Source organism: Lotus japonicus, chromosome 2 (genome assembly GCF_012489685.1).
Source record: "Lotus japonicus ecotype B-129 chromosome 2, LjGifu_v1.2".
Lineage (NCBI taxonomy): Eukaryota > Viridiplantae > Streptophyta > Magnoliopsida > Fabales > Fabaceae > Lotus > Lotus japonicus.
The window spans coordinates 59,651,087-59,674,617 of NC_080042.1; the positions used below are offsets into that span (position 1 = coordinate 59,651,087).

General features: G+C 37.2%; 4 protein-coding genes across 4 annotated transcripts; 2 read left to right on the forward strand and 2 right to left on the reverse strand.

Annotated features, from left to right (window-relative positions):
- Nucleotides 1–3,981: 3,981 nt before the first annotated feature.
- Nucleotides 3,982–4,985, reverse strand: LOC130738595 (miraculin-like). Its single transcript, XM_057590657.1, has one exon. The coding sequence runs from the start codon at nucleotides 4,946–4,948 to the stop codon at nucleotides 4,316–4,318; it is 633 nt and encodes a 210-aa protein (XP_057446640.1). The 5' UTR covers nucleotides 4,949–4,985; the 3' UTR covers nucleotides 3,982–4,315.
- A 1,003-nt stretch (nucleotides 4,986–5,988) lies between these two features.
- On the forward strand, nucleotides 5,989–6,652 carry LOC130735511 (kunitz trypsin inhibitor 5-like). The gene has a single exon (XM_057587466.1). The coding sequence runs from the start codon at nucleotides 6,002–6,004 to the stop codon at nucleotides 6,647–6,649; it is 648 nt and encodes a 215-aa protein (XP_057443449.1). The 5' UTR covers nucleotides 5,989–6,001; the 3' UTR covers nucleotides 6,650–6,652.
- Nucleotides 6,653–13,237: 6,585 nt separating this feature from the next.
- Nucleotides 13,238–15,335, forward strand: LOC130736759 (putative GEM-like protein 8). The gene is made up of 6 exons (XM_057588549.1): nucleotides 13,238–13,467; nucleotides 13,814–13,844; nucleotides 14,150–14,277; nucleotides 14,623–14,681; nucleotides 14,775–15,049; nucleotides 15,150–15,335. The coding sequence occupies exons 1-6, from the start codon at nucleotides 13,238–13,240 to the stop codon at nucleotides 15,333–15,335; spliced, it is 909 nt and encodes a 302-aa protein (XP_057444532.1).
- Nucleotides 15,336–15,934: 599 nt separating this feature from the next.
- On the reverse strand, nucleotides 15,935–17,275 carry LOC130735512 (kunitz trypsin inhibitor 5-like). Its single transcript, XM_057587467.1, has 2 exons — nucleotides 16,863–17,275; nucleotides 15,935–16,154 (listed from the first exon to the last, which is right to left on the reverse strand). The coding sequence occupies exons 1-2, from the start codon at nucleotides 17,270–17,272 to the stop codon at nucleotides 15,935–15,937; spliced, it is 630 nt and encodes a 209-aa protein (XP_057443450.1). The 5' UTR covers nucleotides 17,273–17,275.
- Nucleotides 17,276–23,531: the final 6,256 nt, after the last annotated feature.

Consider the following 23,531-nt stretch of genomic DNA (forward strand, 5'->3'; position numbering starts at 1 on the left):
TGTCAGCACTAGGCGTGGTATGTTTTTAGTCCCTGAAATTTACCTTGTTTTTTCTTTTAGTTCTTGCAAATTTTATTTTTTGTTTTTCAGGGAAAATTCAAGGGACCAATTTCAAAGTTCAAACCCTCAAATTCTTCCTTTTAGTGTGCAACAACCTATCATCATCACCAAGCGTCGAAGAAGCTTCCTTGAAGTCCCTTAGAGGTGAATTGGGACGCACCTAGGCGGAGGAGAAGCGACAACGACATCTCTGCCTGAGAGAGGTTAAGGTTTTGTTGATTGGGATGAAAACAAAATCGCTGGTGGAATGAAGAGACCGAAAAGTAAAAATGGTGTTTTCAACAAATTTGAAATCAAGGATACCTAAGATAAATTGCATGGACTAAAATAAAAAATAAGATATATTTCAAGGATAAAAACATGCCTTGTCTAATATGCTAACATGGACTTCCATTTATTTTATCTCACGTTTCATTTACAAATCCTCCTCAATATGCCAACTTGGAGTTCCAACCCAGCCGCCGGCCGACGCCTAGCCACTTGCAAGCTCCAGCCTTCTTCTTCTTCTTCTTCTTCTTCTCCTCCTCCTCCTCCTCCTCCTCCTCCTCCTTCTTCTTCAATGTAGCGACCATCCCGCTATGCAATATACCTCTATGGCATTTCTTGAGTCTCTATCCGGGAATGACAACCCTGATATGGACTTTTGTAAGTGTATTTAGCCCAAGAGTGAAAATTCGTCAAGTTGAAGTGAGATGAGAACTTAAATTGTGACTCACACTCACATGAGTAACGCAGACCAAGAAAAAGGCATTTAAACTATTTTCAAAGGTGAAACTAATCATGAATCTCGTTAATGAACAGAGGCTGAGAGACCATGTGATCTCCACACCCATGTTCCACAACCCCATTCCTTCTTTATCTCCACACCCATGTTATGTTCCACAACCCCATTTTCATGCACATCCGTGGCACTTCCTTCCTCATAAAAAACTAGGCTCATCACATAATGGAAATTGTACATTAACTCAAAACCCAATGGACTTAAACCATCATTTCATCAAACAAGTAATGTGCAAATTAAATAGCTCAGAGAAAACCCAACATGAACAAACATTACTTAATAAACACAAGCAATTCTTTATGATCCAATAATTCCTAATGAAAAGAGCTCTTAGATTACCTAAGAACAAAAAGAGCTCTTGTGAGATTAGATTACCGGTTCAGTTTTTATTTTCTAACAGAAATAGTAAGAGGATAAGCTATGAACTAACTGCCAAAGGGTCTATGAACGAGGATGGCGTGACGGGAACTGACGGCGATGGTGTGCGACGAGTGAAACAATGGTTCGGCTGCTGGCGGCGCGGCAGGATGTTGGGGGGGGGTTCGAGATGCTAACGGTGGACGACGATGGATCGGTGGTGGCACAAGATGCCGAAGGAGAATGACAAGGGTGTGCGAGTGGCAGATGATTGAAGAGGGAGTAAAAAAGCTATATTTATTTATTTAAATATGATTACCGGGTATGTTATTCCTGGGTAAATTACTAAATTATATAAATGTGTTTGGTAAGTATTTAGTATTCCCGGGAACATTTTAAAATTTTCTTAATTTAAAAATTAAAAAAACTTAAAAATAGAGGAAAAAAATGATAAATTGTGGGAGAACTGAGAAGTTACATTCATCTTTCCCATAGAAATGTAAGATTCCCAACCTTTTTCATGGAAATCAATATAAAAGAAACCATGGGAATTGTGGAAGTTATTTTATTCCCGGGAATGATTGATACCCATGAATCATAGTTTCCAATCTTGTAACAAACACAAGAATGTTCATTCCCAACCTTCATATTCCCGGGAATCTTTTTTCAAATTTTGAAACAAACACATCCAAAGTAATGACATTAGAAGCCATGTAATAAAATGGTAAGGGTGGAATTTTAAAAAATATAGACCAAAAATAAATATTAAAGAATAAAATTAAAAAATAATCTTAATTACATTTTAAAAATTTACCACATTACTATCTAGATTTATAAAATAATCTAGCTAAATTAAGTAAAAAATTGTCTCTCCCACATATTTAAAATTTGATTTGATCGGTTGACGTTGCACACCACGTACACCACTCTTGTGCGGCGATGATTCACATGATTCAAGAACTGATGAGAAGGGCTTGGGTTGTGAGAGTGACGTATATCAAGCGCGAGGGAAATTAAGTTGCCGATGTGAGCTGGTTTGGCTCGGGGAGAAGCAAGGACACTGTTTTTCACAAAACCTCCTGGAGAATGTGCATTGGTTCTCTTCTCGGATATACGTGGGATTGGGTTCACTAGAGGCTTTGATAGCTAGTTTTGGGATCTAAGCCCGCCTTGTAACAAAAAATAAAAAAACACATAAAAATGTAAAAGAGCCTATGCTGGATTTTTATAGCGGTTTTATTAGCTTGTTTCACGAATGGGATAAGGACTAGAATTTTTGAACAGAAAAAGAAAAATTTCTAATCCTTATCTCATTCTAGAATTACTACTACAGAAGCGGGATAAAAAGAATAAAACTTATATCAAGTTTCTTACAACTTATATCAAGTTTCTTACCTCTATTCCATCAAGTTTATGTGTAATTTTTTAAATTTTGATAATAAATTCTTAATAAATAACATTTATTTTTAGAAATAGTTGCACATGTGTAATCACATAATTGGTAAACTTGAAGAAATGGATTTAAGTAACTTGATGTATGTTAGAAAAATATATAGCTAATTAACACAGTGCTTGGAATCTCAACTTTCTCAACAATTACTCTTTTTGTAAAGTGTTTTGATCAGGTTATAACAAGGGAAACAACTCAAAATGAAAATCCATGACTAGAAGAAACAAAGGTAGCGTTTGGTGACGGAACATGACAGAACGGAACGGGACAAAATAGGATGGAACAGGACAATAATGTTCTATGTGTTGTGTTTGGTAACTCAAAGTCAATATATAACCCTGCATGTTTAATATTTGATTGAGGAAAACAAATTGAACTCAATTGAACATTTTGCATAAAAACCGTTTGTTATTGCTTACTTCATGAAATAATCACTTATTTATTTAAAATAATAAGTTAATAACTTATATATTGTTTAAGTTATTTCAGTATGCTATTGAAAAAAACAAAAACCTAATTATCTATTTAAGCTATTTTAAGTGCGTTTGTTTAGATTAAAAAATATTGATTTTTAACTATAATTTTTTTTAAGAGATTTTGAGAAAAGCATAAGTTGATTCGTGTTTGACTACTCTAATTAAAATCACTTTTTTTTATCTTCCCTCATTTATCATCATAGATTTTCATGTAACAAAAATCATAATAGATTTTCATTATAAGTTAAAGTAACTGTTTCAAATAATTTGTTTTCAGTTTCATCTGAAACAAACACAAAAAGTGATTTTTTGATTAAAAAGTGATTTTTCCAAAATAAATTGAATTAAACGCACTCTAATTGGCTCGTTTATCATTACTTACAAAAACAGATTTTACTTTTGAAAAAATAATTGATTTTATTTTAATTAAGTTGATTCGTGTTTGACTAGTCTAATTAAAATAACTTTTTTATCTTCTCTCATCTATCATCATAGGTTTTCATGATAAGCTAAAGTAACTGTTTCAAATAATCTGTTTTCAGCTTCAGCTGAAACAAACACAAAAAGTGATATTTGATTAAAAAAGTGATTTTTTGATTTTAAAAGTGATTTTTTGATTAAAAAGTGATTTTTCAAAAATAAGTTGAATCAAACGCACTCTAATTGGCTCGTTTATCATTGCTTACAAAAAGTGATTTTACTTTTGTAAAAAATAATTAATTTTATTTTAAGTGATTTTTTTGAAAAAGTAGATTTTCATTTAACTTTGTCTACAAATATAATAAATGCTTTCAATTTTATAAGTGATTTTAAACTGTTTAGATACATAAAATTTCAAATATAAATTATGGGTATTTTTGAACTTGCAAAAGCTTTAAGAGAGTGTTCCGTTCCGTTCCCTTCCGTTCCACCCTTTTCTAGGGAACCAAAGTGTCCTGTTCCTGGAGCATTTTGTCCCGTTCCGTTCCATCTTAAAAACACGACAAACACAGAACGGAACCCATATGTCATGTTCCGTTCCCTTCCCACCTGTCTACCAAACGCTACCAAAGTTTATTTCATTTTATTCATATCTTAGCAAGGAAACCCAACTTGAGGGACACTCATTATTCATAAACATACTTTAGGGAAATTAATTAAATACACTTATTTATAGTAATATTTTGTGCATGATTTGATGATGATCTTCGATTAGGCCTTTACGAATTTCACTTGGAAGGGAACATAACTTAGAGCTAGACGTCGATTTCCATTCTTATCCACAGCCATCCCAAGATCCTTGCACTGATGCTTGCAAGATATGCAAACACGAGGACAATACACTAGTTTATAAGCTGCAGCATATTTCTCAATCTTGAACCAGTTATCAAGACTTTCTGCACCTGGTTTTCCCACAAATCCATCAGTGGTCACAACAGACTCTCCCTCAACACTATAATAATCAAGCTTCCACACAGGAGAGTGATAGGGACAGGTAGCATTAGGAGCAAACATGACATTGAGGTCCGTAGAGACGCGAACAACGCCCTTTTTCGTGTTAAGAGGTGTGAACCTTAATGGCGAGCTGTGGTAGCGGTTCACAACCACGACATCAAGAGGGCATTTTTCGCCTATGCTTGAGAGGGCAAGGCCTTCGGGACTTTTACTATTGGTGTAGGGCATGGTTAGAAGAACATTGTAATAGGCACCAGCTATGAGCTTCTTGCCTGTGATGTCAACAACTTGCTCAGGTGAAGCTTCTGCTGCTCCAAGCAGTGGTTGTTGTGATATCAAGGCAAAGAGAAGTAAAAATGCCAGCAACATGGTATTCATTGTTTTGTACATGTGCTTTAATTAATCAAGTAATTTCTATTTTGATTACTTGTGGATGCAGCTTATGGGAGTTGAAGGAAGCAATGCATCAATTTATAGAGGGCCATGTGGTCCTTATCTATTGGATTAATGATAAATATATGCATCTACATGCATCTTTGATGTCATTGATTTGAACAATACAATTGATCCCAAATTTTCAGCGTATAAGGAACTCAATTTGAAAATGAAGAGGTGGGTGTATATATTTCAAGATTTTCTGCTGTTAATAGTTGCAGTTTATCTCAAATCATATCTGGGTACTTACAAATTGGTGGGTTGTACGTCATGGTCAATGGTCCAAGATATCTTCTATATAGTATATGTAAGGATCTCAGTTGAGTGTAATAAGAATAGACTTTCATCCTCATCCATAGGAGGTTTGTTCACATTTTATACTTCCTGATGCTTAAAGGAAATAAAAATGTACACTTGAACTAACCAGTACGCGGTCTATAAGGAACTCAATTTGAAAACAGAGAAGGGGGTTATATATTTCAATGTTTTCTGCTGTTATTTTTTAGAGATTAATAGCAGTAGTTCATCTCAAATCAAGTAGCTAGATCTGAATCTCTGAAACAATTCATGAGGAAGAAACAGATTAATTTTAGCACATAGTATTTTACCTACTTCTTAATTATGAAATAGTAATTTAAATCAGGAAACAAAACGTTGCAAGAGTCAACAAGAAAATATTTGTTAATTCTCTCTGCAAAACCTAGTTTAACCTGGAAAACTGGCTCCTGCTGGTTCAAAAACAAAAAGCCAAGACCACAATTAGAGAACACTGATGCCAATAAACTGTGAATATATAGTTTGAGATATAGAATTATAAATTTAGCTACATGATTACAAAAATATTAATATAGCCAACTGTATTTGAAATCATTGATCCTAAATGTGCAAATGTATTGATCAAAAAATAACATTAACAACCATTGTAGCAATCTATAAATTCATGCTATTCAGCACCCTTATGCTTCATTCATCAGCAAAAATACCAAACACCTAAGCATACACAGAACAATGAAAACCAGTACATTGCTTGCATTTGTCCTTCTCTTTGCCTTCATCTCACAACAACCACTGCTTGGAGCAGCTGAAGCTTCACCTGAGCAAGTGGTTGACATCACAGGGAAGAAGCTCCGGGCCGGCACCAATTACTACATTCTTCCTGCTTCACCCTTATATAGGTGTGGACGTTATGGAAGGTGTAGAAGTGGTGAAGGCCTTTCACTTGCCAGCACTGATAAATCTTGCCCTCTTGATGTTGTGCTTGTGAGTGGACCTTATGGATACCATGGCATCCCACTAACCTTCCGACCTGTTGACTCAAAAAAAGGCGTGATTCGTGTGTCAACGGATTTGAACATCATGTTCCAAACTGATCACACGAGTTGCGCTGAGTATTCCCCAGTTTGGAAGATTGATGCATCTAAAGGAAAGTGGTTTGTGAGCAGTGGCGGATCTGTCGGCAACCCTGGTTGGAAAACCATCTACAACTGGTTCAAAATTGAGAAGAGTAATGAGGCCTATAAGCTGGTGTACTGTCCCAATGTAGTGCAATCTTCCAAGCATCTGTGCAAGAATATTGGCCTCATTGTGGATGATAATGGGAATAGGCGTCTGGCTCTGAGTGATGTTCCATTCAAAGTTAAGTTCCAGAAGGCCTGAAGAACAAATTAAGCTCCCACAATATTAATGAATAAAAAAGTTCACTAATAAATGTGACATGTTTAGTGTTTATGTTCACTCAATATTTCATTAATGTGTTATATATCTGTTTAGTGTTGATGTTCACTCAATGTTTGTAATAAAGTTCAAGTTTCGTTTACTTTGTATGTTAAAGTGTGTAAAATCTTCTTTGAGTTAAACAATACATTTCACTTTAATCCATAGTTTATACTTGTTTAAGTTGATCATGTCATGCAGTGTATCAGGTTTGATATTGTAATATTATGAAGTCAGAGTACTCTTCTTCTACCAAAGCCTTTGAAATGTTCTAAATGCTACAATTTATTTGAAGATTTCTGCCAAAACAGTAAATCATGAAATCTGCAAATAAGTATAATCCAAAGCTTCCATGGAATCTCAGAAAAGATGATGATTAATATTTAACATGAACTTTAAGAGATTATTATACTATTTAGTGATGCTTCTTTTTGATGCAGTTGTGAGTATAACTTCGTCCTTAAATAGATGATTTATGTTAGGCCAGATAATACAATTGGGCCGTTAGTGCACAAAGAGAATGGGCCTAAGGTTTGGCACGTATATTCTAGAAGGGGAAAAGGAATCTCCAAGGAGCCACCTGTGATATGTTCCCAACAGATTGGAGAGTGAGAGAATGAGACGGTTAGTGAGCTGTTAGTGATTGTAAGAGAAATTTTATAAGAAGGCTAGGAGAGAGTTTGAGAGGCATCTTGATCATTGTATTCTGTTAGATGGATAGGAAGCTCTGAGCTTCCTATAAGGAGCATTGCTCTTGTCAGATTAGGGGTCATTCCCACTCTGTGTAAAAGCCAATTTCAATTCAATAAACAATCACAAATCATTTCCTTTTACTGCGAATTGCTTACTGTTTCATTGTTAGGAAATAGATTCCTAACAATTTGGTCCGACCTACCGGATCATCTTCACGGGGAAACTTGTGGATGCCACCCAAGAAAACCACCAAGGTTGCAGTCATCCAAATGGAGGCGAAGATCGACGCGTTGGAGACGAAACTCGCAGCAATGCGAACTTCTCTATCGGCGGTCACATCGGCGGTGAAGGATCTGCCGGCTACTCTGGTAGCAATGGTGGAGAAGGCAGTAGGGAAGAAACCAGTTGAGGAAGAAAGCCCTGGAGAAGAGTCCATTGGTAGATCTAGTGGCAAGACTCCGGAGCCAACCGGAGGCAAGATGGGAGAGTTGCGTCAAACTTCTCTCCGTGGCGATGCGTTGGAGGAATTCCGGCAATCGGTGAAGAAGGTAGAGCTGCCCCCTTTCGATGGGAAGGATCATGCTGGATGGATCTCAAGAGCGGGGTTGTATTTCCGCGTCCAGGAAACTTCATCAGAAGTGAAGGTGGGCCTCGCGCAACTGAGTATGGAAGGGGGTACAATCCATTTTTTCAATTCGCTCTTGGAAGCGGACGAGGTGCTGACATGGGAACGCTTGCGCGACGCGTTGCTGGAGCGTTACGGCGGCAACGACGACGGTGACGTGTACGAGCAGCTCACCGAGCTCCGCCAAAGGGGTTCCGTCGAGGACTATATTACAGATTTTGAGTTCTTGACTGCGCAGATCCCGAAGCTTCCTGACAAACAGTACCAGAGCTACTTTTTGCATGGGTTGAAGGAAGAGATCAGAAGCAAGGTTAGAAGCCTCATCGCCATGGGAGGGATGAGCCGAGCATGATTGTTGCTGGTAACGCGTGCAGTGGAGAAGGAGGTAAAGGGGGAAGCTGGAGCGGGTCAGGCACGGGGCAATAGATTTGGGCCACCGGGTTCGCGACCCGGGGGAACGAACATGGGTAAAACCGGAAACACTGATTGGGTCTGGGTCAGAGGAGGAAAGGAAACGGGCCAGGGAAGTAGGCCCATTAACAACATGGCAAGAGGGGAGCAAACAAAAACGGCCCAGGAAGGGAAGCGGGTTGGGCCTCGAGACCGGGGTTTCAACCATTTGACTTATCCTCAGTTACTGGAGCGGAGGCAAAAAGGCCTATGTTTTAAGTGTGGTGGGCCTTTCCACCCGAACCACCAATGCCCCGATAGGCACCTACGCGTGTTGATTATGGAGGATGAGGATGACGATTCCGGCGAAGGGAATATCCTGGCAATGGAAGTCAATGAGGAGGAAGATGACAACGTTGGGGAGCTGAGTTTGTTGAGTTTAGGGAGCATGGGAGCAAGGCCAGAAGAGGCTCCTCAAACCATGAAGATTCTGGGTTTCGTGAACGGCGTGCCGGTGGTGATTCTGATAGACAGCGGGGCTACCCACAATTTCGTGGACGGCCTACTGGTGCGAAAGATGGGATGGGAGGTTCTTGAGACTCCCCGCATGACGGTAAAGCTGGGAGATGGGTTCCGGTCACTTGCCCAAGGGCGCTGCAAGAGTTTAACGATACAGATGCAGGGGTACCAGCTCGAGTGCTCTCTGCAGTTGTTTGAATTAGGAGGACCCGACATTGTGCTCGGAATTGAGTGGCTCCAAACTCTGGGCGACACAATTGTTAATTGGCAAACTTTAACTATGAGTTTTTGGAATGGTCTAGAATGGATCAAGCTTCAGGGAGAGCGAGCAGAGAAGGACAACTTGGGATCCTTGCAAAGCATTCTTTGTTCAGGAATTGGTAAAGAACAGAGGCTCATAGGACCACGGGGAATGCCCACACAAACTAAACAACTGCCACAGGGGCTCACACCAAGCCAGCAAGAGCAATTGAACACCGTGCTCCACCGTTTCGAAGGGGTTTTTCTGAGCAAACCAGGGCTTCCTCCAGGGAGGGGAAGAGAACATTGTATCATCATCAAAGAGGGACAGGGGCCAGTCAATGTGCGGCCATATCGCTATCCCCACCACCAGAAGAATGAAATTGAGAAGCAAGTGCGCGAAATGTTGGCTGAAGGAATCATAAGACAGAGCAACAGTGCATACTCCAGCCCTGTGATATTAGTGAAGAAGAAGGACAATTCCTGGCGAATGTGTGTGGACTACCGAGCGCTTAATCGTGTCACGGTACCGGACAAATTCCCTATACCTGTGATTGAGGAGCTGCTAGATGAATTACATGGGGCACGTTTCTTCTCCAAACTTGATCTGAAATCCGGTTACCATCAAGTCAGGGTGCGAGCTTCAGATGTTCACAAAACCGCTTTTCGCACTCACGATGGACATTATGAGTTCCTTGTAATGCCCTTCGGTCTTATGAACGCTCTTTCAACGTTTCAGAGTTTAATGAATGAGATCTTTCGTTCTATGCTGCGGCAAGGGGTCTTAGTATTCTTTGACGATATATTAGTATACAGTAAGATCTGGGAGGCGCATTTGGGCCACTTAGAGGAAGTGCTTCAAGCTCAATGCCTTACAGCAAACCGCAAGAAGTGCCAATTTGCCACAAAAACTGTGGACTATTTAGGTCACTTAATCTCAGAGGAGGGTGTCGCGGTAGATCCGGGTAAAATTGAGAGTGTGTTGGCTTGGCCTATGCCTAAGAATGTGAAAGGGGTACGGGGATTCCTGGGTTTGACCGGGTATTATCGAAAATTCATCAAAGATTATGGCAAGGTAGCAAGACCCTTGACTGATTTGACAAAGAAAAACGCTTTTCAGTGGAATAGCGCAGCTCAACAAGCGTTTGATGAACTCAAAGTCAGGCTCACCACTGCCCCTGTACTGGCCCTTCCTGATTTCAATCAAGAGTTTCGCTTGGAGTGTGATGCTTCCGGTGTCGGATTGGGAGCAATCCTTCTTCAGGGGAAGCACCTGATTGCGTATTTCAGTAAGGCTCTCGGGCCACGCAGCTTGGCCAAGTCAGCGTACGAAAAGGAGTTGATGGCAGTGGCCCTCGCCATTCAGCATTGACGGCCCTACCTACTTGGTCGCAAATTTGTAGTCTCAACTGATCAGAAGAGCTTGAAGGAGTTCTTGCATCAGAAGATAGTCACTGGAGACCAACAGAACTGGGCAGCGAAGTTATTGGGATATAACTTCGACATCGAGTACAAATCGGGTAAGTCCAATCGCGGCGCCGATGCTTTGTCGCGAGTGGAGGAAACAGGGGAATTCAATACGTTGGTTTCTTATCCTTTCTGAGCATAACAGAAATTGATTCAGGAGGAGGTACCCGGAGACGAACGCTTGATGAAGATAATCAAGGACTTGGAAAAAGACACCCAAGCTCATCCCGGTTACAAGGTAATCCAAAACACCCTGTTTTAGCATGAGCGTTTGGTTCTGTTCAGTTCATCTATTTACATACCCAAAATGATCCAAGAATTTCATACTACGCCTCAAGGAGGCCATTCTGGGTTCCTACGCACATATAGACGTTTGGCAGCAAATCTGTATTGGTTGGGAATGAAGAACACCATCCAAGAATTTGTCAGGAATTGCGATACTTGTCAACGACACAAGTATTTGGCAGCGTCCCCCGCGGGTCTCATCCAACCCTTACCGATTCCTAGCCAGATATGGGAAGATGTCTCGATGGACTTCATCACCGGGTTGCCACGCTCCAAGGGATATGAAGCCATTTTTGTGGTTATCGATCGCCTTACGAAGTATGCCCACTTTATCCCAATTAAGCATCCCTACACTGCGAGGAGCATGGCAGAGTTGTTTGGAAAGGAAATTGTGCGTCTCCATGGTATGCCTTCGTCCATTATCAGCGATCGTGACCCCTTGTTTATTAGTCATTTCTGGAGGGAGATTTTCCGATTGCGGGGCACCCAATTGAAGCTCAGCTCCGCGTATCACCCAGAAACTGATGGACAAACGGAGATTGTCAATCGTTGCTTGGAGACTTATCTCCGATGTTTCTCCGCTGACCAACCCAATACCTGGGCAACTTGTCTTCATTGGGCGGAGTATTGGTTCAATACTACTTATCACTCAGCGACACAAATGACTCCTTTCGAAGCTGTGTATGGGAGAAAGCCACCAGTCCTCACCCGTTGGGTTTTTGGAGAAACCATAGTGGAGGCTGTGCAACGTGAGCTCCAAGATCGTGATAAAGCCTTGCGTCAATTGAAGGATCATTTGTGCACAGCACAAGCACGCATGAAGGCGCATGCCAATGCTAAGCGACGGGACCAATCGTTTGAGGTTGGTGAATGAGTCTTCATGAAGCTGAGAGCTCACTGACAATTATCTGTCGTGAACAGGGTTCATGCGAAGCTTGCCCCTCGTTACTATGGGCCTTATCCCATCACTGAGAGAATCAGGGCAGTAGCGTATCGACTGAAGCTTCCTGAGGGCTCTCGTGTTCACCCTGTTTTCCATGTCGCGCTGCTCAAGAAAGCTGTTGGCAATTATGCGGTTGAAGAGGAGCTGCCTGAGCAGTTGGATGGCGATGAGTTCCCGAGTATCCAACCTTTCCAAATTATGGCTCATCGTATAGTGCTACGCCATAGAATTGATGTGGCCCAAGTTCTAGTTCAGTGGCAGGGGCAAACTCTTGAAGAGGCCACGTGGGAAGACAGAGTTACCATTCAAAGTCAGTTCCCAGCCTTCAACGTTGAGGACAAGGTTGTTGTTGAAGGAGGAGGTAGTATTGTTAGGCCAGATAATACAATTGGGTCGTTAGTGCACAAAGGGAATGGGCCTAAGGTTTGGCACATATATTCTAGAAGGGGAAAAGGAATCTCCAAGGAGCCACCTGTGATATGTTCCCAACAGATTGGAGAGTGAGAGAATGAGACGGTTAGTGAGCTGTTAGTGATTGTAACTGCAGTGGCGGAGCCAAGATTTTTGTGGAGCCTGGGCAAGATTAAGTCTAAGCCTAACTACTGCCCACACCTGACGTGTGCTTCAGATTTTTTTTTTTTTTAAATTGCGATTAAGGTTGCGGTTGCAGGTGTTCCGGTTGCGGGCATTGTGGTGTTGCAGCGTGAATAGGCTATTGCAATGACAAATATGTCTCATTCTCAATTAAACACCCAACTCAAACATATAGGTCTCCATAGTTATCAGATTTGCTATACGCACCGGTACGAGTACGAGTACGTGAAAATATAAATTCTATTTTCTTTCTCCCATTGTCCCACTCCCACTCCCACTCAATCCACTAATCTCATAATTGTTTCAAATAAAAGTATCTGGAATATGAAAAAAAAAGATGATAAAAGATCAATTAATATATTTTGATAATGAGATCAACTACGTAACAAAAAAAGAATTGAAAGATAAAGACTATCAGATACGTAACAACAAACAAAACCATAGACACACATTAATCTATACTAGATACAAAGCACAAGTTCTTAAGGACGACAAAAATCCTAGGTGTCATCTTCTCAGAACCTCTCCACGCGTCAGTTTATTGGAGTGTTTCAATTTCAAGCCCTTTTAGTCTTCAGCTTAGCATAACAAGTTAATCTCGGATTTCCCCACTGCGTTGCCCACAGAATTGCTCACTGTCAATTATGGGTCTCGCTGGTACATATGTTGGGGAAGGATTTGAATTTCAAATATATTGGTTGTACCCCATTTTTTCGACGGTGTTTCACTTCAAAACGCGCTTAGCTTCAGTCACAAATCGAGTCATTTGATAGCTATGGATGTTGTTTTCCATGACGTTTTCCCCGCAGAACTCACCGTCACTGGCGACATGTACAGTTGCAGCTTCAACCACCCCACCATCGACAACCACCACAATAACAACATCAACGGCTTAGATTCCATCATCCGCGCCGCTGATTGCTTCGACACCAACCAGCTCCAACCGGAAAGCCCCTTCAGTGAGCAGCGTTTCACTACAAAGACGCGCTTCAGTCCTTTTCTCCGGTTCGAACTCGCCGCCATTCAAACTTCTTTTACTCTTCCTGTTCCGGAAACGAACCCTCTTCTCTGTTCTGTTCTCGACTTCGGCATTCACCTCACCTTACTTCTCGGCTAACGGTGGCGCCAGATCATAAACGGTGCTTCCAAAAAATCCATCGGTAAGATCTTCTCCTCCTCCCTTTGTTTTCATAGATCAGAACAATAGAGAGAGAGTCGGAATGGCCCGTGCAAACATGTTTCTTTAATTGATCCTGATTTTTTATGAACTGTTATTATTACACGAATTTGATAAATTATGAGGGTTTTGTATGTATTATTTGGTATTGATATTGTTCATTCTTTTCACCAGATACCTTAACTGTGTTACTTTGGAGTTGGAGGTTTGCAAGTTTTATCTGTATCAGATTTGAGTTTATTCCTCCTATCTTTTGCACATTTATATTTGGTCATTTACTTCTTTCAACCCTGTTTGTTCTTATTTTTCAGAGATCAGAACGAGAGAGAAATAAGGGCTTGAAGATGGAAGATGGTGAATTGTGAAACCTTCCCATGAACTGTATTGTCCTCTTTGTTGTTGAACAATCCATTTTTCTCAACCTTTTTGATTTCTTTCGTTCTAACTTTGCCGGCTTTTTCCATATGATAGAGATGCACATATTGAAAGCATTGTAATATAACATTGTAGATCGATAAATTCTTACCTGTCAATGAAGGAATCATGAGTGTTAATGATGCTAATGCTACTCGAGTTGCCATTTTCAGAGACAGGGAAAAAAATCGAAGTGATCCAGATTATGACCATAGCTATGGAAGGTGAGTTCTATCACTGTACCATGAATTTAATGCTACCTATGTCATTCACAGAGCTTTATCATTTAATTTGTAAGCCTTTTTATTCTCTTATGACTATGAATGAGAACTGTGACATATAATTGTTGACGATTGTTATCTTAAACCTTCCCATGAACTCCAATGTCCTCATTGTCCTCGAGAGTTATATTCGAGCAGTATTCCAAATACCCCCACAGGATTAAACAGCTTCTTCCGGTAATAAGAGAGGTCATAGAACTAGCGAGATGAACTTAATCATTTTTCAGTACTTAGCCTATACACAATTTTATTAGAACTGTGGAAGTGCTCAATTTATTACTGAGGAAGTAACGATTTAAAAGGTCTGAAAAATGATAGCAGTCTTGCATATAGGATTCATGAACATAGTAACTCAAAGTTTAGAGATCACACTAACATAGTACAAGAAAAGTGAACTCTATTGATTAATTCATACCATCTGTTTGTATGTGTGTTTGCAGTAAAATTGGGTCCTAAACTGTCTGAGACTCTGAAAGGTAAGTTGAGTTTGGGTGCTAGGATTATACAAGAAGGAGGGAGAGAAAACATTTTCAAGCATGTTTTTGGGATGCAAGAAGAAGAGAAACTCTTGAAGGCCTCTCAATGTTATTTATATACCACAGCTGGTCCTATTGCTGGAATTCTCTTTATCTCCACTAAAGAAGCTGCATTTTGCAGTGAAATGCCCACATCGTTCTGTTCTGAAGCTGGAGAGATAGTTAAAGCACCTTACAAGGTAAATCTTGAAACCAAATTAACTTTAAGCTCAAATGAATCAGTTCATATAAATTATAATTGCTATTTTTCTGATAGCAAGGTTGCTGTTATGTATGCAGGTTTTGATACCAATTGAGAAGATAAAAGAGGTGAATGAAAGCATGAATGTGAACAAGTTAGAACAGAAGTACATAGAAATAGTGACTAAGGATGGCTCTGAATTTTGGTTTATGGGGTTTTTACGGAATGAGAAGGCTCCCAGGAATCTCAAGAGAGCTGTTTCCATGGGAAATTGTTGTAAATAGGGGAGATTGAATATTGTAGTTAAGAGTCTCTGGATGTTTGAGATATACATCTAGTAGCTTGATTTTAGGAAAAAGTTTGCAACTTTGAATGGGATCTTAAGCTCTTGCTTTATCCCTTATTAGTTTGTGATCATTATAAAACTGAAATATGTGTCTTAAGTTAATATATGAATAGGAAATTAAAAGAGCACAATGGGCTCTATAAACCTCCATTATGTGTGAGATTCGGGTAGAGGGGAGGTGCCCACATCGTAGATCTAACGTAGGTAGTCTTACCTTGCATTTTTGCAAGAGGTTGATTTCATGGTTCGAACTTATGATCGCAAAGTCACATGATAGCAACCATACCGTTGCGTCGAGGCTCGCCCTCATGATTAGGAAATTAAATAAAAGAAAGAAAAAAAGATGATAAAGTGGGTTTGATCATTGATCATTGATCAATTAGTTAATTTCATCGCAAAATGTGCACAAAATCTTACAAAGGCATTTATTTTGCATAACATGAATGAAATTCATGTCATTGCTCATTACCAATAGAAAAGCCTAGTCTCATTTGACTAATTTTATTCAATTTTTCTTAGCTTAGGATTGGTGAGAACTTAAGCTCTTTTGAACATAATTCTGAATGGAGGAACTTGATCACTAAGAGCCAAATGCTTATTCCCACCATAGTCATATATCCCAAGTTCCCTGCACAGTGTTTGGCATTTGCATACTGAGGGACAGAAAGAAAACACATAGTCCTTGTCAGCTTTCTCAATCTTGAACCAATTGACAATGGTGTCAATACCTGGATTGCCTTCAACACCACCAGTAGCTGTTAGAAAAATGAACAGGCTTGATCGTGATGGAAATCACTTTTCTTAAAGTATTTCAAGCACTCTCTGAATTTTGTCTTAGAGTTTGGATGCAAGAATACCCAGGATAATCAGCCTTGATTCGAGTTTGCACAAGACTAATGAAAACTCGAAATGAAGGGAAGTGGTTTTCTGGAAAATCAGAGATATGATTGTGAATAATGAATTCTGAATATGCATTGTATTTATAGGCAAAAACAAAACAATGTATGGCAAAAACAGAACAATGTATAAGGTTGCGACCATTCATAAATTGTATCTGTTACCAACAGATGTGTCTGTTACCAATAGTTGCAAAAATCCGAATTCAAAAACGAGCAAAACAAACGGACGTTACGGAAACGCCGTCGTGCTCAAGTGCTCAAGTGTCGTGCCGTCTACAAGACGCCACTAGCGCCTCTACGCCCACACCAGTGTCGCCGCCGACGAGGGGTGGTGTGAATGGAACATGTGACATAAAAGCTTGGGACCACCAAACCATGCACATGTAGCACTATATCCTCTCTTTGTCTCTTTGTTGAATGGTTGGCATTTAATGATATATAAATGCTTTGAAAAGTTGCTCCACTTTCTATGTGGGACTTCATTCAAATCCATTCAATGCAACACATTTGTCATTTTGGAACACTATATAATTATTACTCCTTGAGTAAATATTACAACAGTAGCCAAAAACCACACCCCACTTAACTCTTTGAGAAGCTTCCACACTGGGGCTTTGGCACAAGTAGTTTTTGTTAGAGAGGACTTGATGTTGAGATCAGTTGAGGTGAGGATGACACCATCTTTAGCATTGTAGGGTGTGAAGGTAACTGACTGGCCTTTTAAGACTTCAAGCTTCTCTTGTACCACATGAAGGGGGCATGTGTTGTGGTTGATGTTACCACTGCTTGTAAGTGTTAACCCTCCACCTTTGCCTCTTAAGACAGGTAAGATGTAGTACTTGACACCTGTTCTCAGTTTCTGGCCTGAGATGTCAAGCACTGGTTCAGGTGCTGCTGTAGAAGCTATGCCAATCAAGAATTCTGTACTGAAGGCAAAACAAATTATGGTAAATGCTAATAACTGTGAGGTCTTCATTTTTCTCTTGGGTTGTAAGAATAGATGTGACTGTTTCTGTATATAGATGAGGAAAGAGGAGCATCTATTTATAGGGCTTAGTGGGGAACATGAGTTATGTGTGTCCAAGATCAATTTGGACAAGGGTGATATTTTCATATAGCTAGGATTGGGAGAAAGCATTGACTTTGGTTAGTGGATTGTAGGTCATACTTAAAAAATAAGTATATTACTAAAATCCTTTTTTATGTAATTGTAGTCAGAAAAAGGTTCATGGAAGATATCAAGGTGCACATGTATATCTTTTCCTTTCCCACCAACAGGCCAATCTTATCCCTTAGCAATTTAAACACATTATGAAAGAAATTATGCTATTATGGTATCACTTAGCATATTCAGATTTCTTTCGCTAATTTTATTCTTATTTTTCTCAAAATATGTCAGTTTATGATGGAATTGAGGTATGAAGAAATTATTTTTCATATACCGGACCAGATGTGAAATACGTGTTGATTAGATATAATACACGTGCGTTGCACGTGTTTATTTTCAATATTTTTAACATTATTTGAATGTTTTTATAGGATAAATAAAATACAAAATATAATAAATTAAAAAATAATTGTGTTAAGACATTTTAATAAATTGTATTAGAATTCTCTTTTGTAAATAATTAATATTAATATTACTAAATTTAATAATTAGTAATGAAGTGATTTTAAAAATTATTTAATAATATGAAAAATCATACAGTTAATTCAAAATATTTTTAAACAAGTAAAAAAAAATTAATATCATCAGATAAGTTGTAATAGAATTTTTTTTTGTACTTTATACCAGGAAAGTCATTCGTCGGGAGCGACAACTACAATTTTCCAAGTGGTTATACACCTGTCGAGACCAAACTTAATAATTTAATTTCAACTTTTTTTAATTATAAAAATTTATAAATTTATTAGAGTTAAATATTTCTTAGTAATTTTTTTCTCAAATTTTGTAATAATTATTTTCTTCAAGTTAATTTTACTAATATACTAGAAATTAAACCCGTGCGTTGCACGGGTTTGTTTTTAAGTTATGTGTCTATTATTTGTAAAAATAATTTATGTAATATGAAATATTATTGAATAGTAGATAGTTAAGAATATGATAAATATATGTAATGTAATTACATTAATAAAGCTCAGTAACAAATTTATTGTACACTAATTTTTTAGTATATTTTTCTTTGGTATAAACATTTGGTACTGGTCACCCTTTGGATATACCTATAGATTCGAGATTTAGTCATAATTAAGGTTTATCATCCCTCCTTCAGAGTGTATAGTGTGGAGATCGAAGCACATATTTTATATTTTATGTTTCTTTAATAAAAATTATTTTCAATTTATTTGTTAATTATATGTTTAAATAGTAATGCACTCTCAATATTATGTAAAACGATGAAAATATATAATTAGAGCTGAATAATTTAGTCCGTGTTTGTGTAAAGTCATCTATAAAAGTAAAACTACTTTTTTTTTTCTCAGGGTCTTAAGTGATGTGAGGCCCAGCCTAGAAAATAACCCTCTTTTTTTGTCTGGTGGGGACGTTTTGGATGATGGGCTAAACGAAGTGGACGGGTCGACCCGTTCTCCGAACCCAAACGCTGCTCCAAATCCGCATTTTGACAGTTCTGATGTCGCTTTTCTTCCATCATCGGAGACCCTTGCTTCCCCAATTTCTCCAACACCGACAACCGTGATTTCTTCTGCCCCTAACTCCTCTTCTTCCCCGCGCCCCAGGGGAAGACCCAAGGCGAGCAAAACCAAGCGTGCCAAAGGATCAGTTTCTGGACGGTCCACCGATGCTGCTGCGGCTGTCGAGGTGACTCCATCGACGTTGGAAGCTACTGATTTCAACCAATTGGCGGTGCTACCCACTGAATTTCAGGATCCGATGGGTGTCATGACAAGAGCCAGAAGTGCACTATTAATGGGGAAAAGGCTGGGTTTGGTATTTGATTGTAGTGATGATTGTGCTCTGAATGGTATCGCTTCACAAATCTTGGCCAGGAGATTGGCTTCCTAGCGGTGGTGGTGTGGGGCGTGGGTATGGGCAGAGTTTTGGTTATCATGGAATGAGACAAAGTTAATTGGGGACATAATGAATGAGATTCAATCCTGGGTTGTATCGATGATTTTGAGGCTTGAAGTGGTGTTTGCTGAAGGAGCTGCAGGTGGCTTGTTACATTGTGGCATCGCGACCTGTTCTCAGTGGTTTGTGTTTACTTGACTTGGGATTTCTGTCAATTCTGGATTGGATGCCTTGTACATGCTCTTTTCCTTTGCTGTCTTATATCTGGCTTTGTTTTGTTCGTTTTGCCTGTGGCTGAAAGTCCCATAGGTTAGAATTCGCAGCAATCATTGGACACCTCCACCAACCGGGACTCTTAAATTCATTGTCGACGGATCATCCCATGGCACACCCGGAAGGAGTGGAATTGGAGGAATTCTCAAGGATTCAGGAAGACAAACCAGAGGGAATCAAACCATTTGGCTGATTATCTTGCTAAGTCAGGTTGCTTTAGACAATCTGAAATCTGGGCTGTGTTGAGGAATTAAATGCCTTGCTTCTACTGGTTGGTGCATGCTATTTTGCTGATATACGGCTGTCTGCATTATGGTCTTCATGGATGACTTTTAGTGCTGTGGTTTGTGGAGCCCATGGAGTTAGATCAGTATTTTGAAGAGGTTGTTATGCAGCATTTGAGCAATTCTGCTTCACTGTTACATGGGGCTATGTGTTATTTCTTATTTCTTCCTTTTCTTTACTGTTATGTCTTTGTAGGCTAGTAGTTTAGCCTTGTTTGGCTTTTATGTTTTTTGTTCTTTTCTTTTCTTGGTGGCAGTGCCCTGCCACTTGATTTTAGTCTAGCTAGCTTTTTCCTTTGGCTTTTTGTTACCTGTTTGTAATATCTCTTTATCCATTTATATATTATTCTCTTCTTTCGAAAAAAAAAGTAAAACTACTTTTATAAAGTTGTATTTATCTCTTGCTTTCATGTTTTGGCCATGAAAGTAGTGTTTTCAGTTGAAACTTTATGGGAAGTGTGCTAATGAAAGTTTAATGTCGAAACATATTCTTAGTGACACATATGAAAGTTATATTATTTATTGCATAATGAGTATTTAATTAGTTAATATGCAGTTTGTAAGAGCATATATACTTTTTAACTTATTTATGAATTAAGATAATAATTTATCTTATTCGATAAATTTTTATAGTGTTAAAGAAAGTAAAAAATTATAAAACCTCATAAAACAATTTTGCAAGCACAAATCGTTCAACCTAATAAATGTCTATTACAGTGGTTAAAATTAAATCTTTGGATCCCTGAGATTTCATCCTTAAGGAATGCACTTTATGATAGACCTTTAGCTTTCACTACACTTGATAGAAATTGATTCCCTCAGTAGAGGATACATGCGGTTAACACAAATAATCTATAAGGACTTAGTTAAAAATATTCTTAAACTCGTGTACCATACTAATGTGCAAAAGTGAAAGTTGGTTAAGAATGATTGTTATTTTTTATCCATGAAGAAATATTGTAGCTATATCAAATATAATTTCATTTAGGAAGTTTATTAAATATTTCATTGTATACTACATTTTTAGTCTATTGTAGATGAGTGCAACAACGATAAACCTCATAGGAGGTTATGAACTCATATTAAATATTATTAGAAAACATATTTGAAATCAAAATTATAAAATTAAACTACTTTGACAAATAAATTTAATTTAATTATTCTATTATTTTTTATAACTAACATGACATGCAAAACATATATATTTAATATATATCTCCTAATTTACACTTAGTTTTAAATATATTTAATTTATTTATCATCATATTTATAGTTAAATAGAAATATTACTCTATGATAATTTTAACTATCAATAATTATTTAATAAAAAATATTTATTAATTTTAAATCTACTTTATCTACATTAATTAATTATAAATATTATTTATAATTGGCTTAATAGCTCTTTTGGTCCCTCACTTATCACGATTTTGCGCTTTAGGTCCCTCTAAAAAAATTAGCAAAATTAGTCCCTCACAATTACACACTTTTGCCGCTTTAGTCTCAAATAGGGATATTTTTGCAAAGAATTAAGCAATGTGGAGGATCAAAAATGCTAATTTTTTTATTGGGGACCAAAAGTGCAAAATCGTGATAAGTGAGGGACCAAAAGAGCTATTAAGCCTTTATAATTAATTAATTTTAATTCTTAATATTTGTCAACTCAAGTTATTTTTTTAAAATTATAAATATTATTATTTAATATAGGTATTTTGGTGAATATTTAATGTAGGTAGTTGAATAGCTTTTGACAATATAATTTCTTTTTTCAGTTTTTAATCTTATTATTTAATATATTTATTACAAAGATAATTTTTTATTACTTAATGCATTATAATACATGTAATCTTTACTAATGTATTAAATGTAATGGTTCAAGTGTGCTTTACTTATATATATAGATAAGGAATAAATTTTTATATTTAAAGAACTTTTTGTTACACATACATTATACTTAATAGTAAATACCTAGATTTTGTAATTTTAAAAATATTTTACCTAAATTATTTATCAACAAATATTATTTTATAATTGATTAATTTTAATTTTTAATATTTTTCATTGAACCAAAAGTTAAGTCAACTTTTAAGTTTATAAATATCAATATTTAATATAGGTAGTTTAATCGTTTTTAACAAATCAATTTTTTTCAGTTTTTTATTTTTTATTTAATATATTTATTACAAAGGATATTTTCTATTGTTTAGTGTATTTTAATACAAATTAAGGATTTTTTTCTTAATGTATTTAATGCAAAATTTCAAGTCTATTTTTCATGTTTATACACACACACACATTGGTTTTTTTTAAAGAGAAAATCTTATTGAATAGAAAAAGAACCTAAATTATAAATTTTTACATTAGTTATAAATATAAAAAATATTATTAACTATATAATATTTTTATTAATGTAAATGTAGCAAATTTTAATTACTATTATTATTTTAAAAAATTCCTTAACTTGTGATTAATAATTAAAATTAAAATAACATTTATATTTAATTTTATATATGAAAAATTTAAAAGTTTAACAATTATTAATTAATATAATGAATAATAAAGTAGATGTATTTTCTGTAAGTCTTTATTTTTATTATTGAATGTATTTAATAGAAAGGAATTCTTTTATTGTTTAATGCACTTAATGCCATGGTTCAAATGTGTTTTATATATATATATATATATATATATATATATATATATATAGATTGAGTCTTACAGCTAAAATGAAGGATTAGTGTATTACTAATATCAGGTTCCTTAAGTGTTAAGATAGAGATTTTTGCTACTAATGGGGGAATATAAGTTGATCTTCACATGTTTTTGCCTATCTGGGTTGATTCTTGATCTTAATTAGACATTTTTACTACTTTTTGATGATTTGATCCTCATCTGCATTTGACCATGAGTATGCATTATATAAACACACAGAAGAAAGAACAATTGAGAGAAGTTCACAGAAGAAAGAGCGAGCTGATATAGTGTTGTTCAGAGAAGAGAAAGAATGGCCCCTACATTAGCTATGGTGCTCGGTCTGGCTTCATTGGCCATGGCCAAGGTCCTTGCTACCGGAGCTCTCGGCGACGTGCCACCGCAGGCTCCTCCCGACGAGGACGAGGAGGAAGCTGAGAATGATTCAAAGAAGGAGGAAGCTGAGAAGAACTCAAAGAGGAGGAAGTTGAGGAGGATTCAGAGGACGAAGATGATTCAGAGGAGGAGGATTTAGAGGAGGAGGAGGATGATTCTGATGAGGACAACTAGAAGATAGTGATTGTAGAAACACTGAATGATTAATTAAGTTTATAAAATACTGATTAAATAAAGGTTTCATATGTATAGAATAGAATACATTAGCAGCTTAGCTGGTGGGTCTGTAGCATAAATCATGTGCTTTAATATACTAAAAAATTAGTGTACATTTCATTACATTTATCATATTCTCAATTATCTACTATTGAATAACTTTTTTATATTACATATATTATTGTTACAAATAATAGACACATAACTTAAAACAAACCCGGTCTATACCCGTGCAACACACAGGTTTAATTTCTAGTATTGTGTAATGCGTAATACCAAGACCCATGTAATTAATGTATTTGGTTAATGAATGACATATTTTCCCTTTAACATTTTTTTTTACT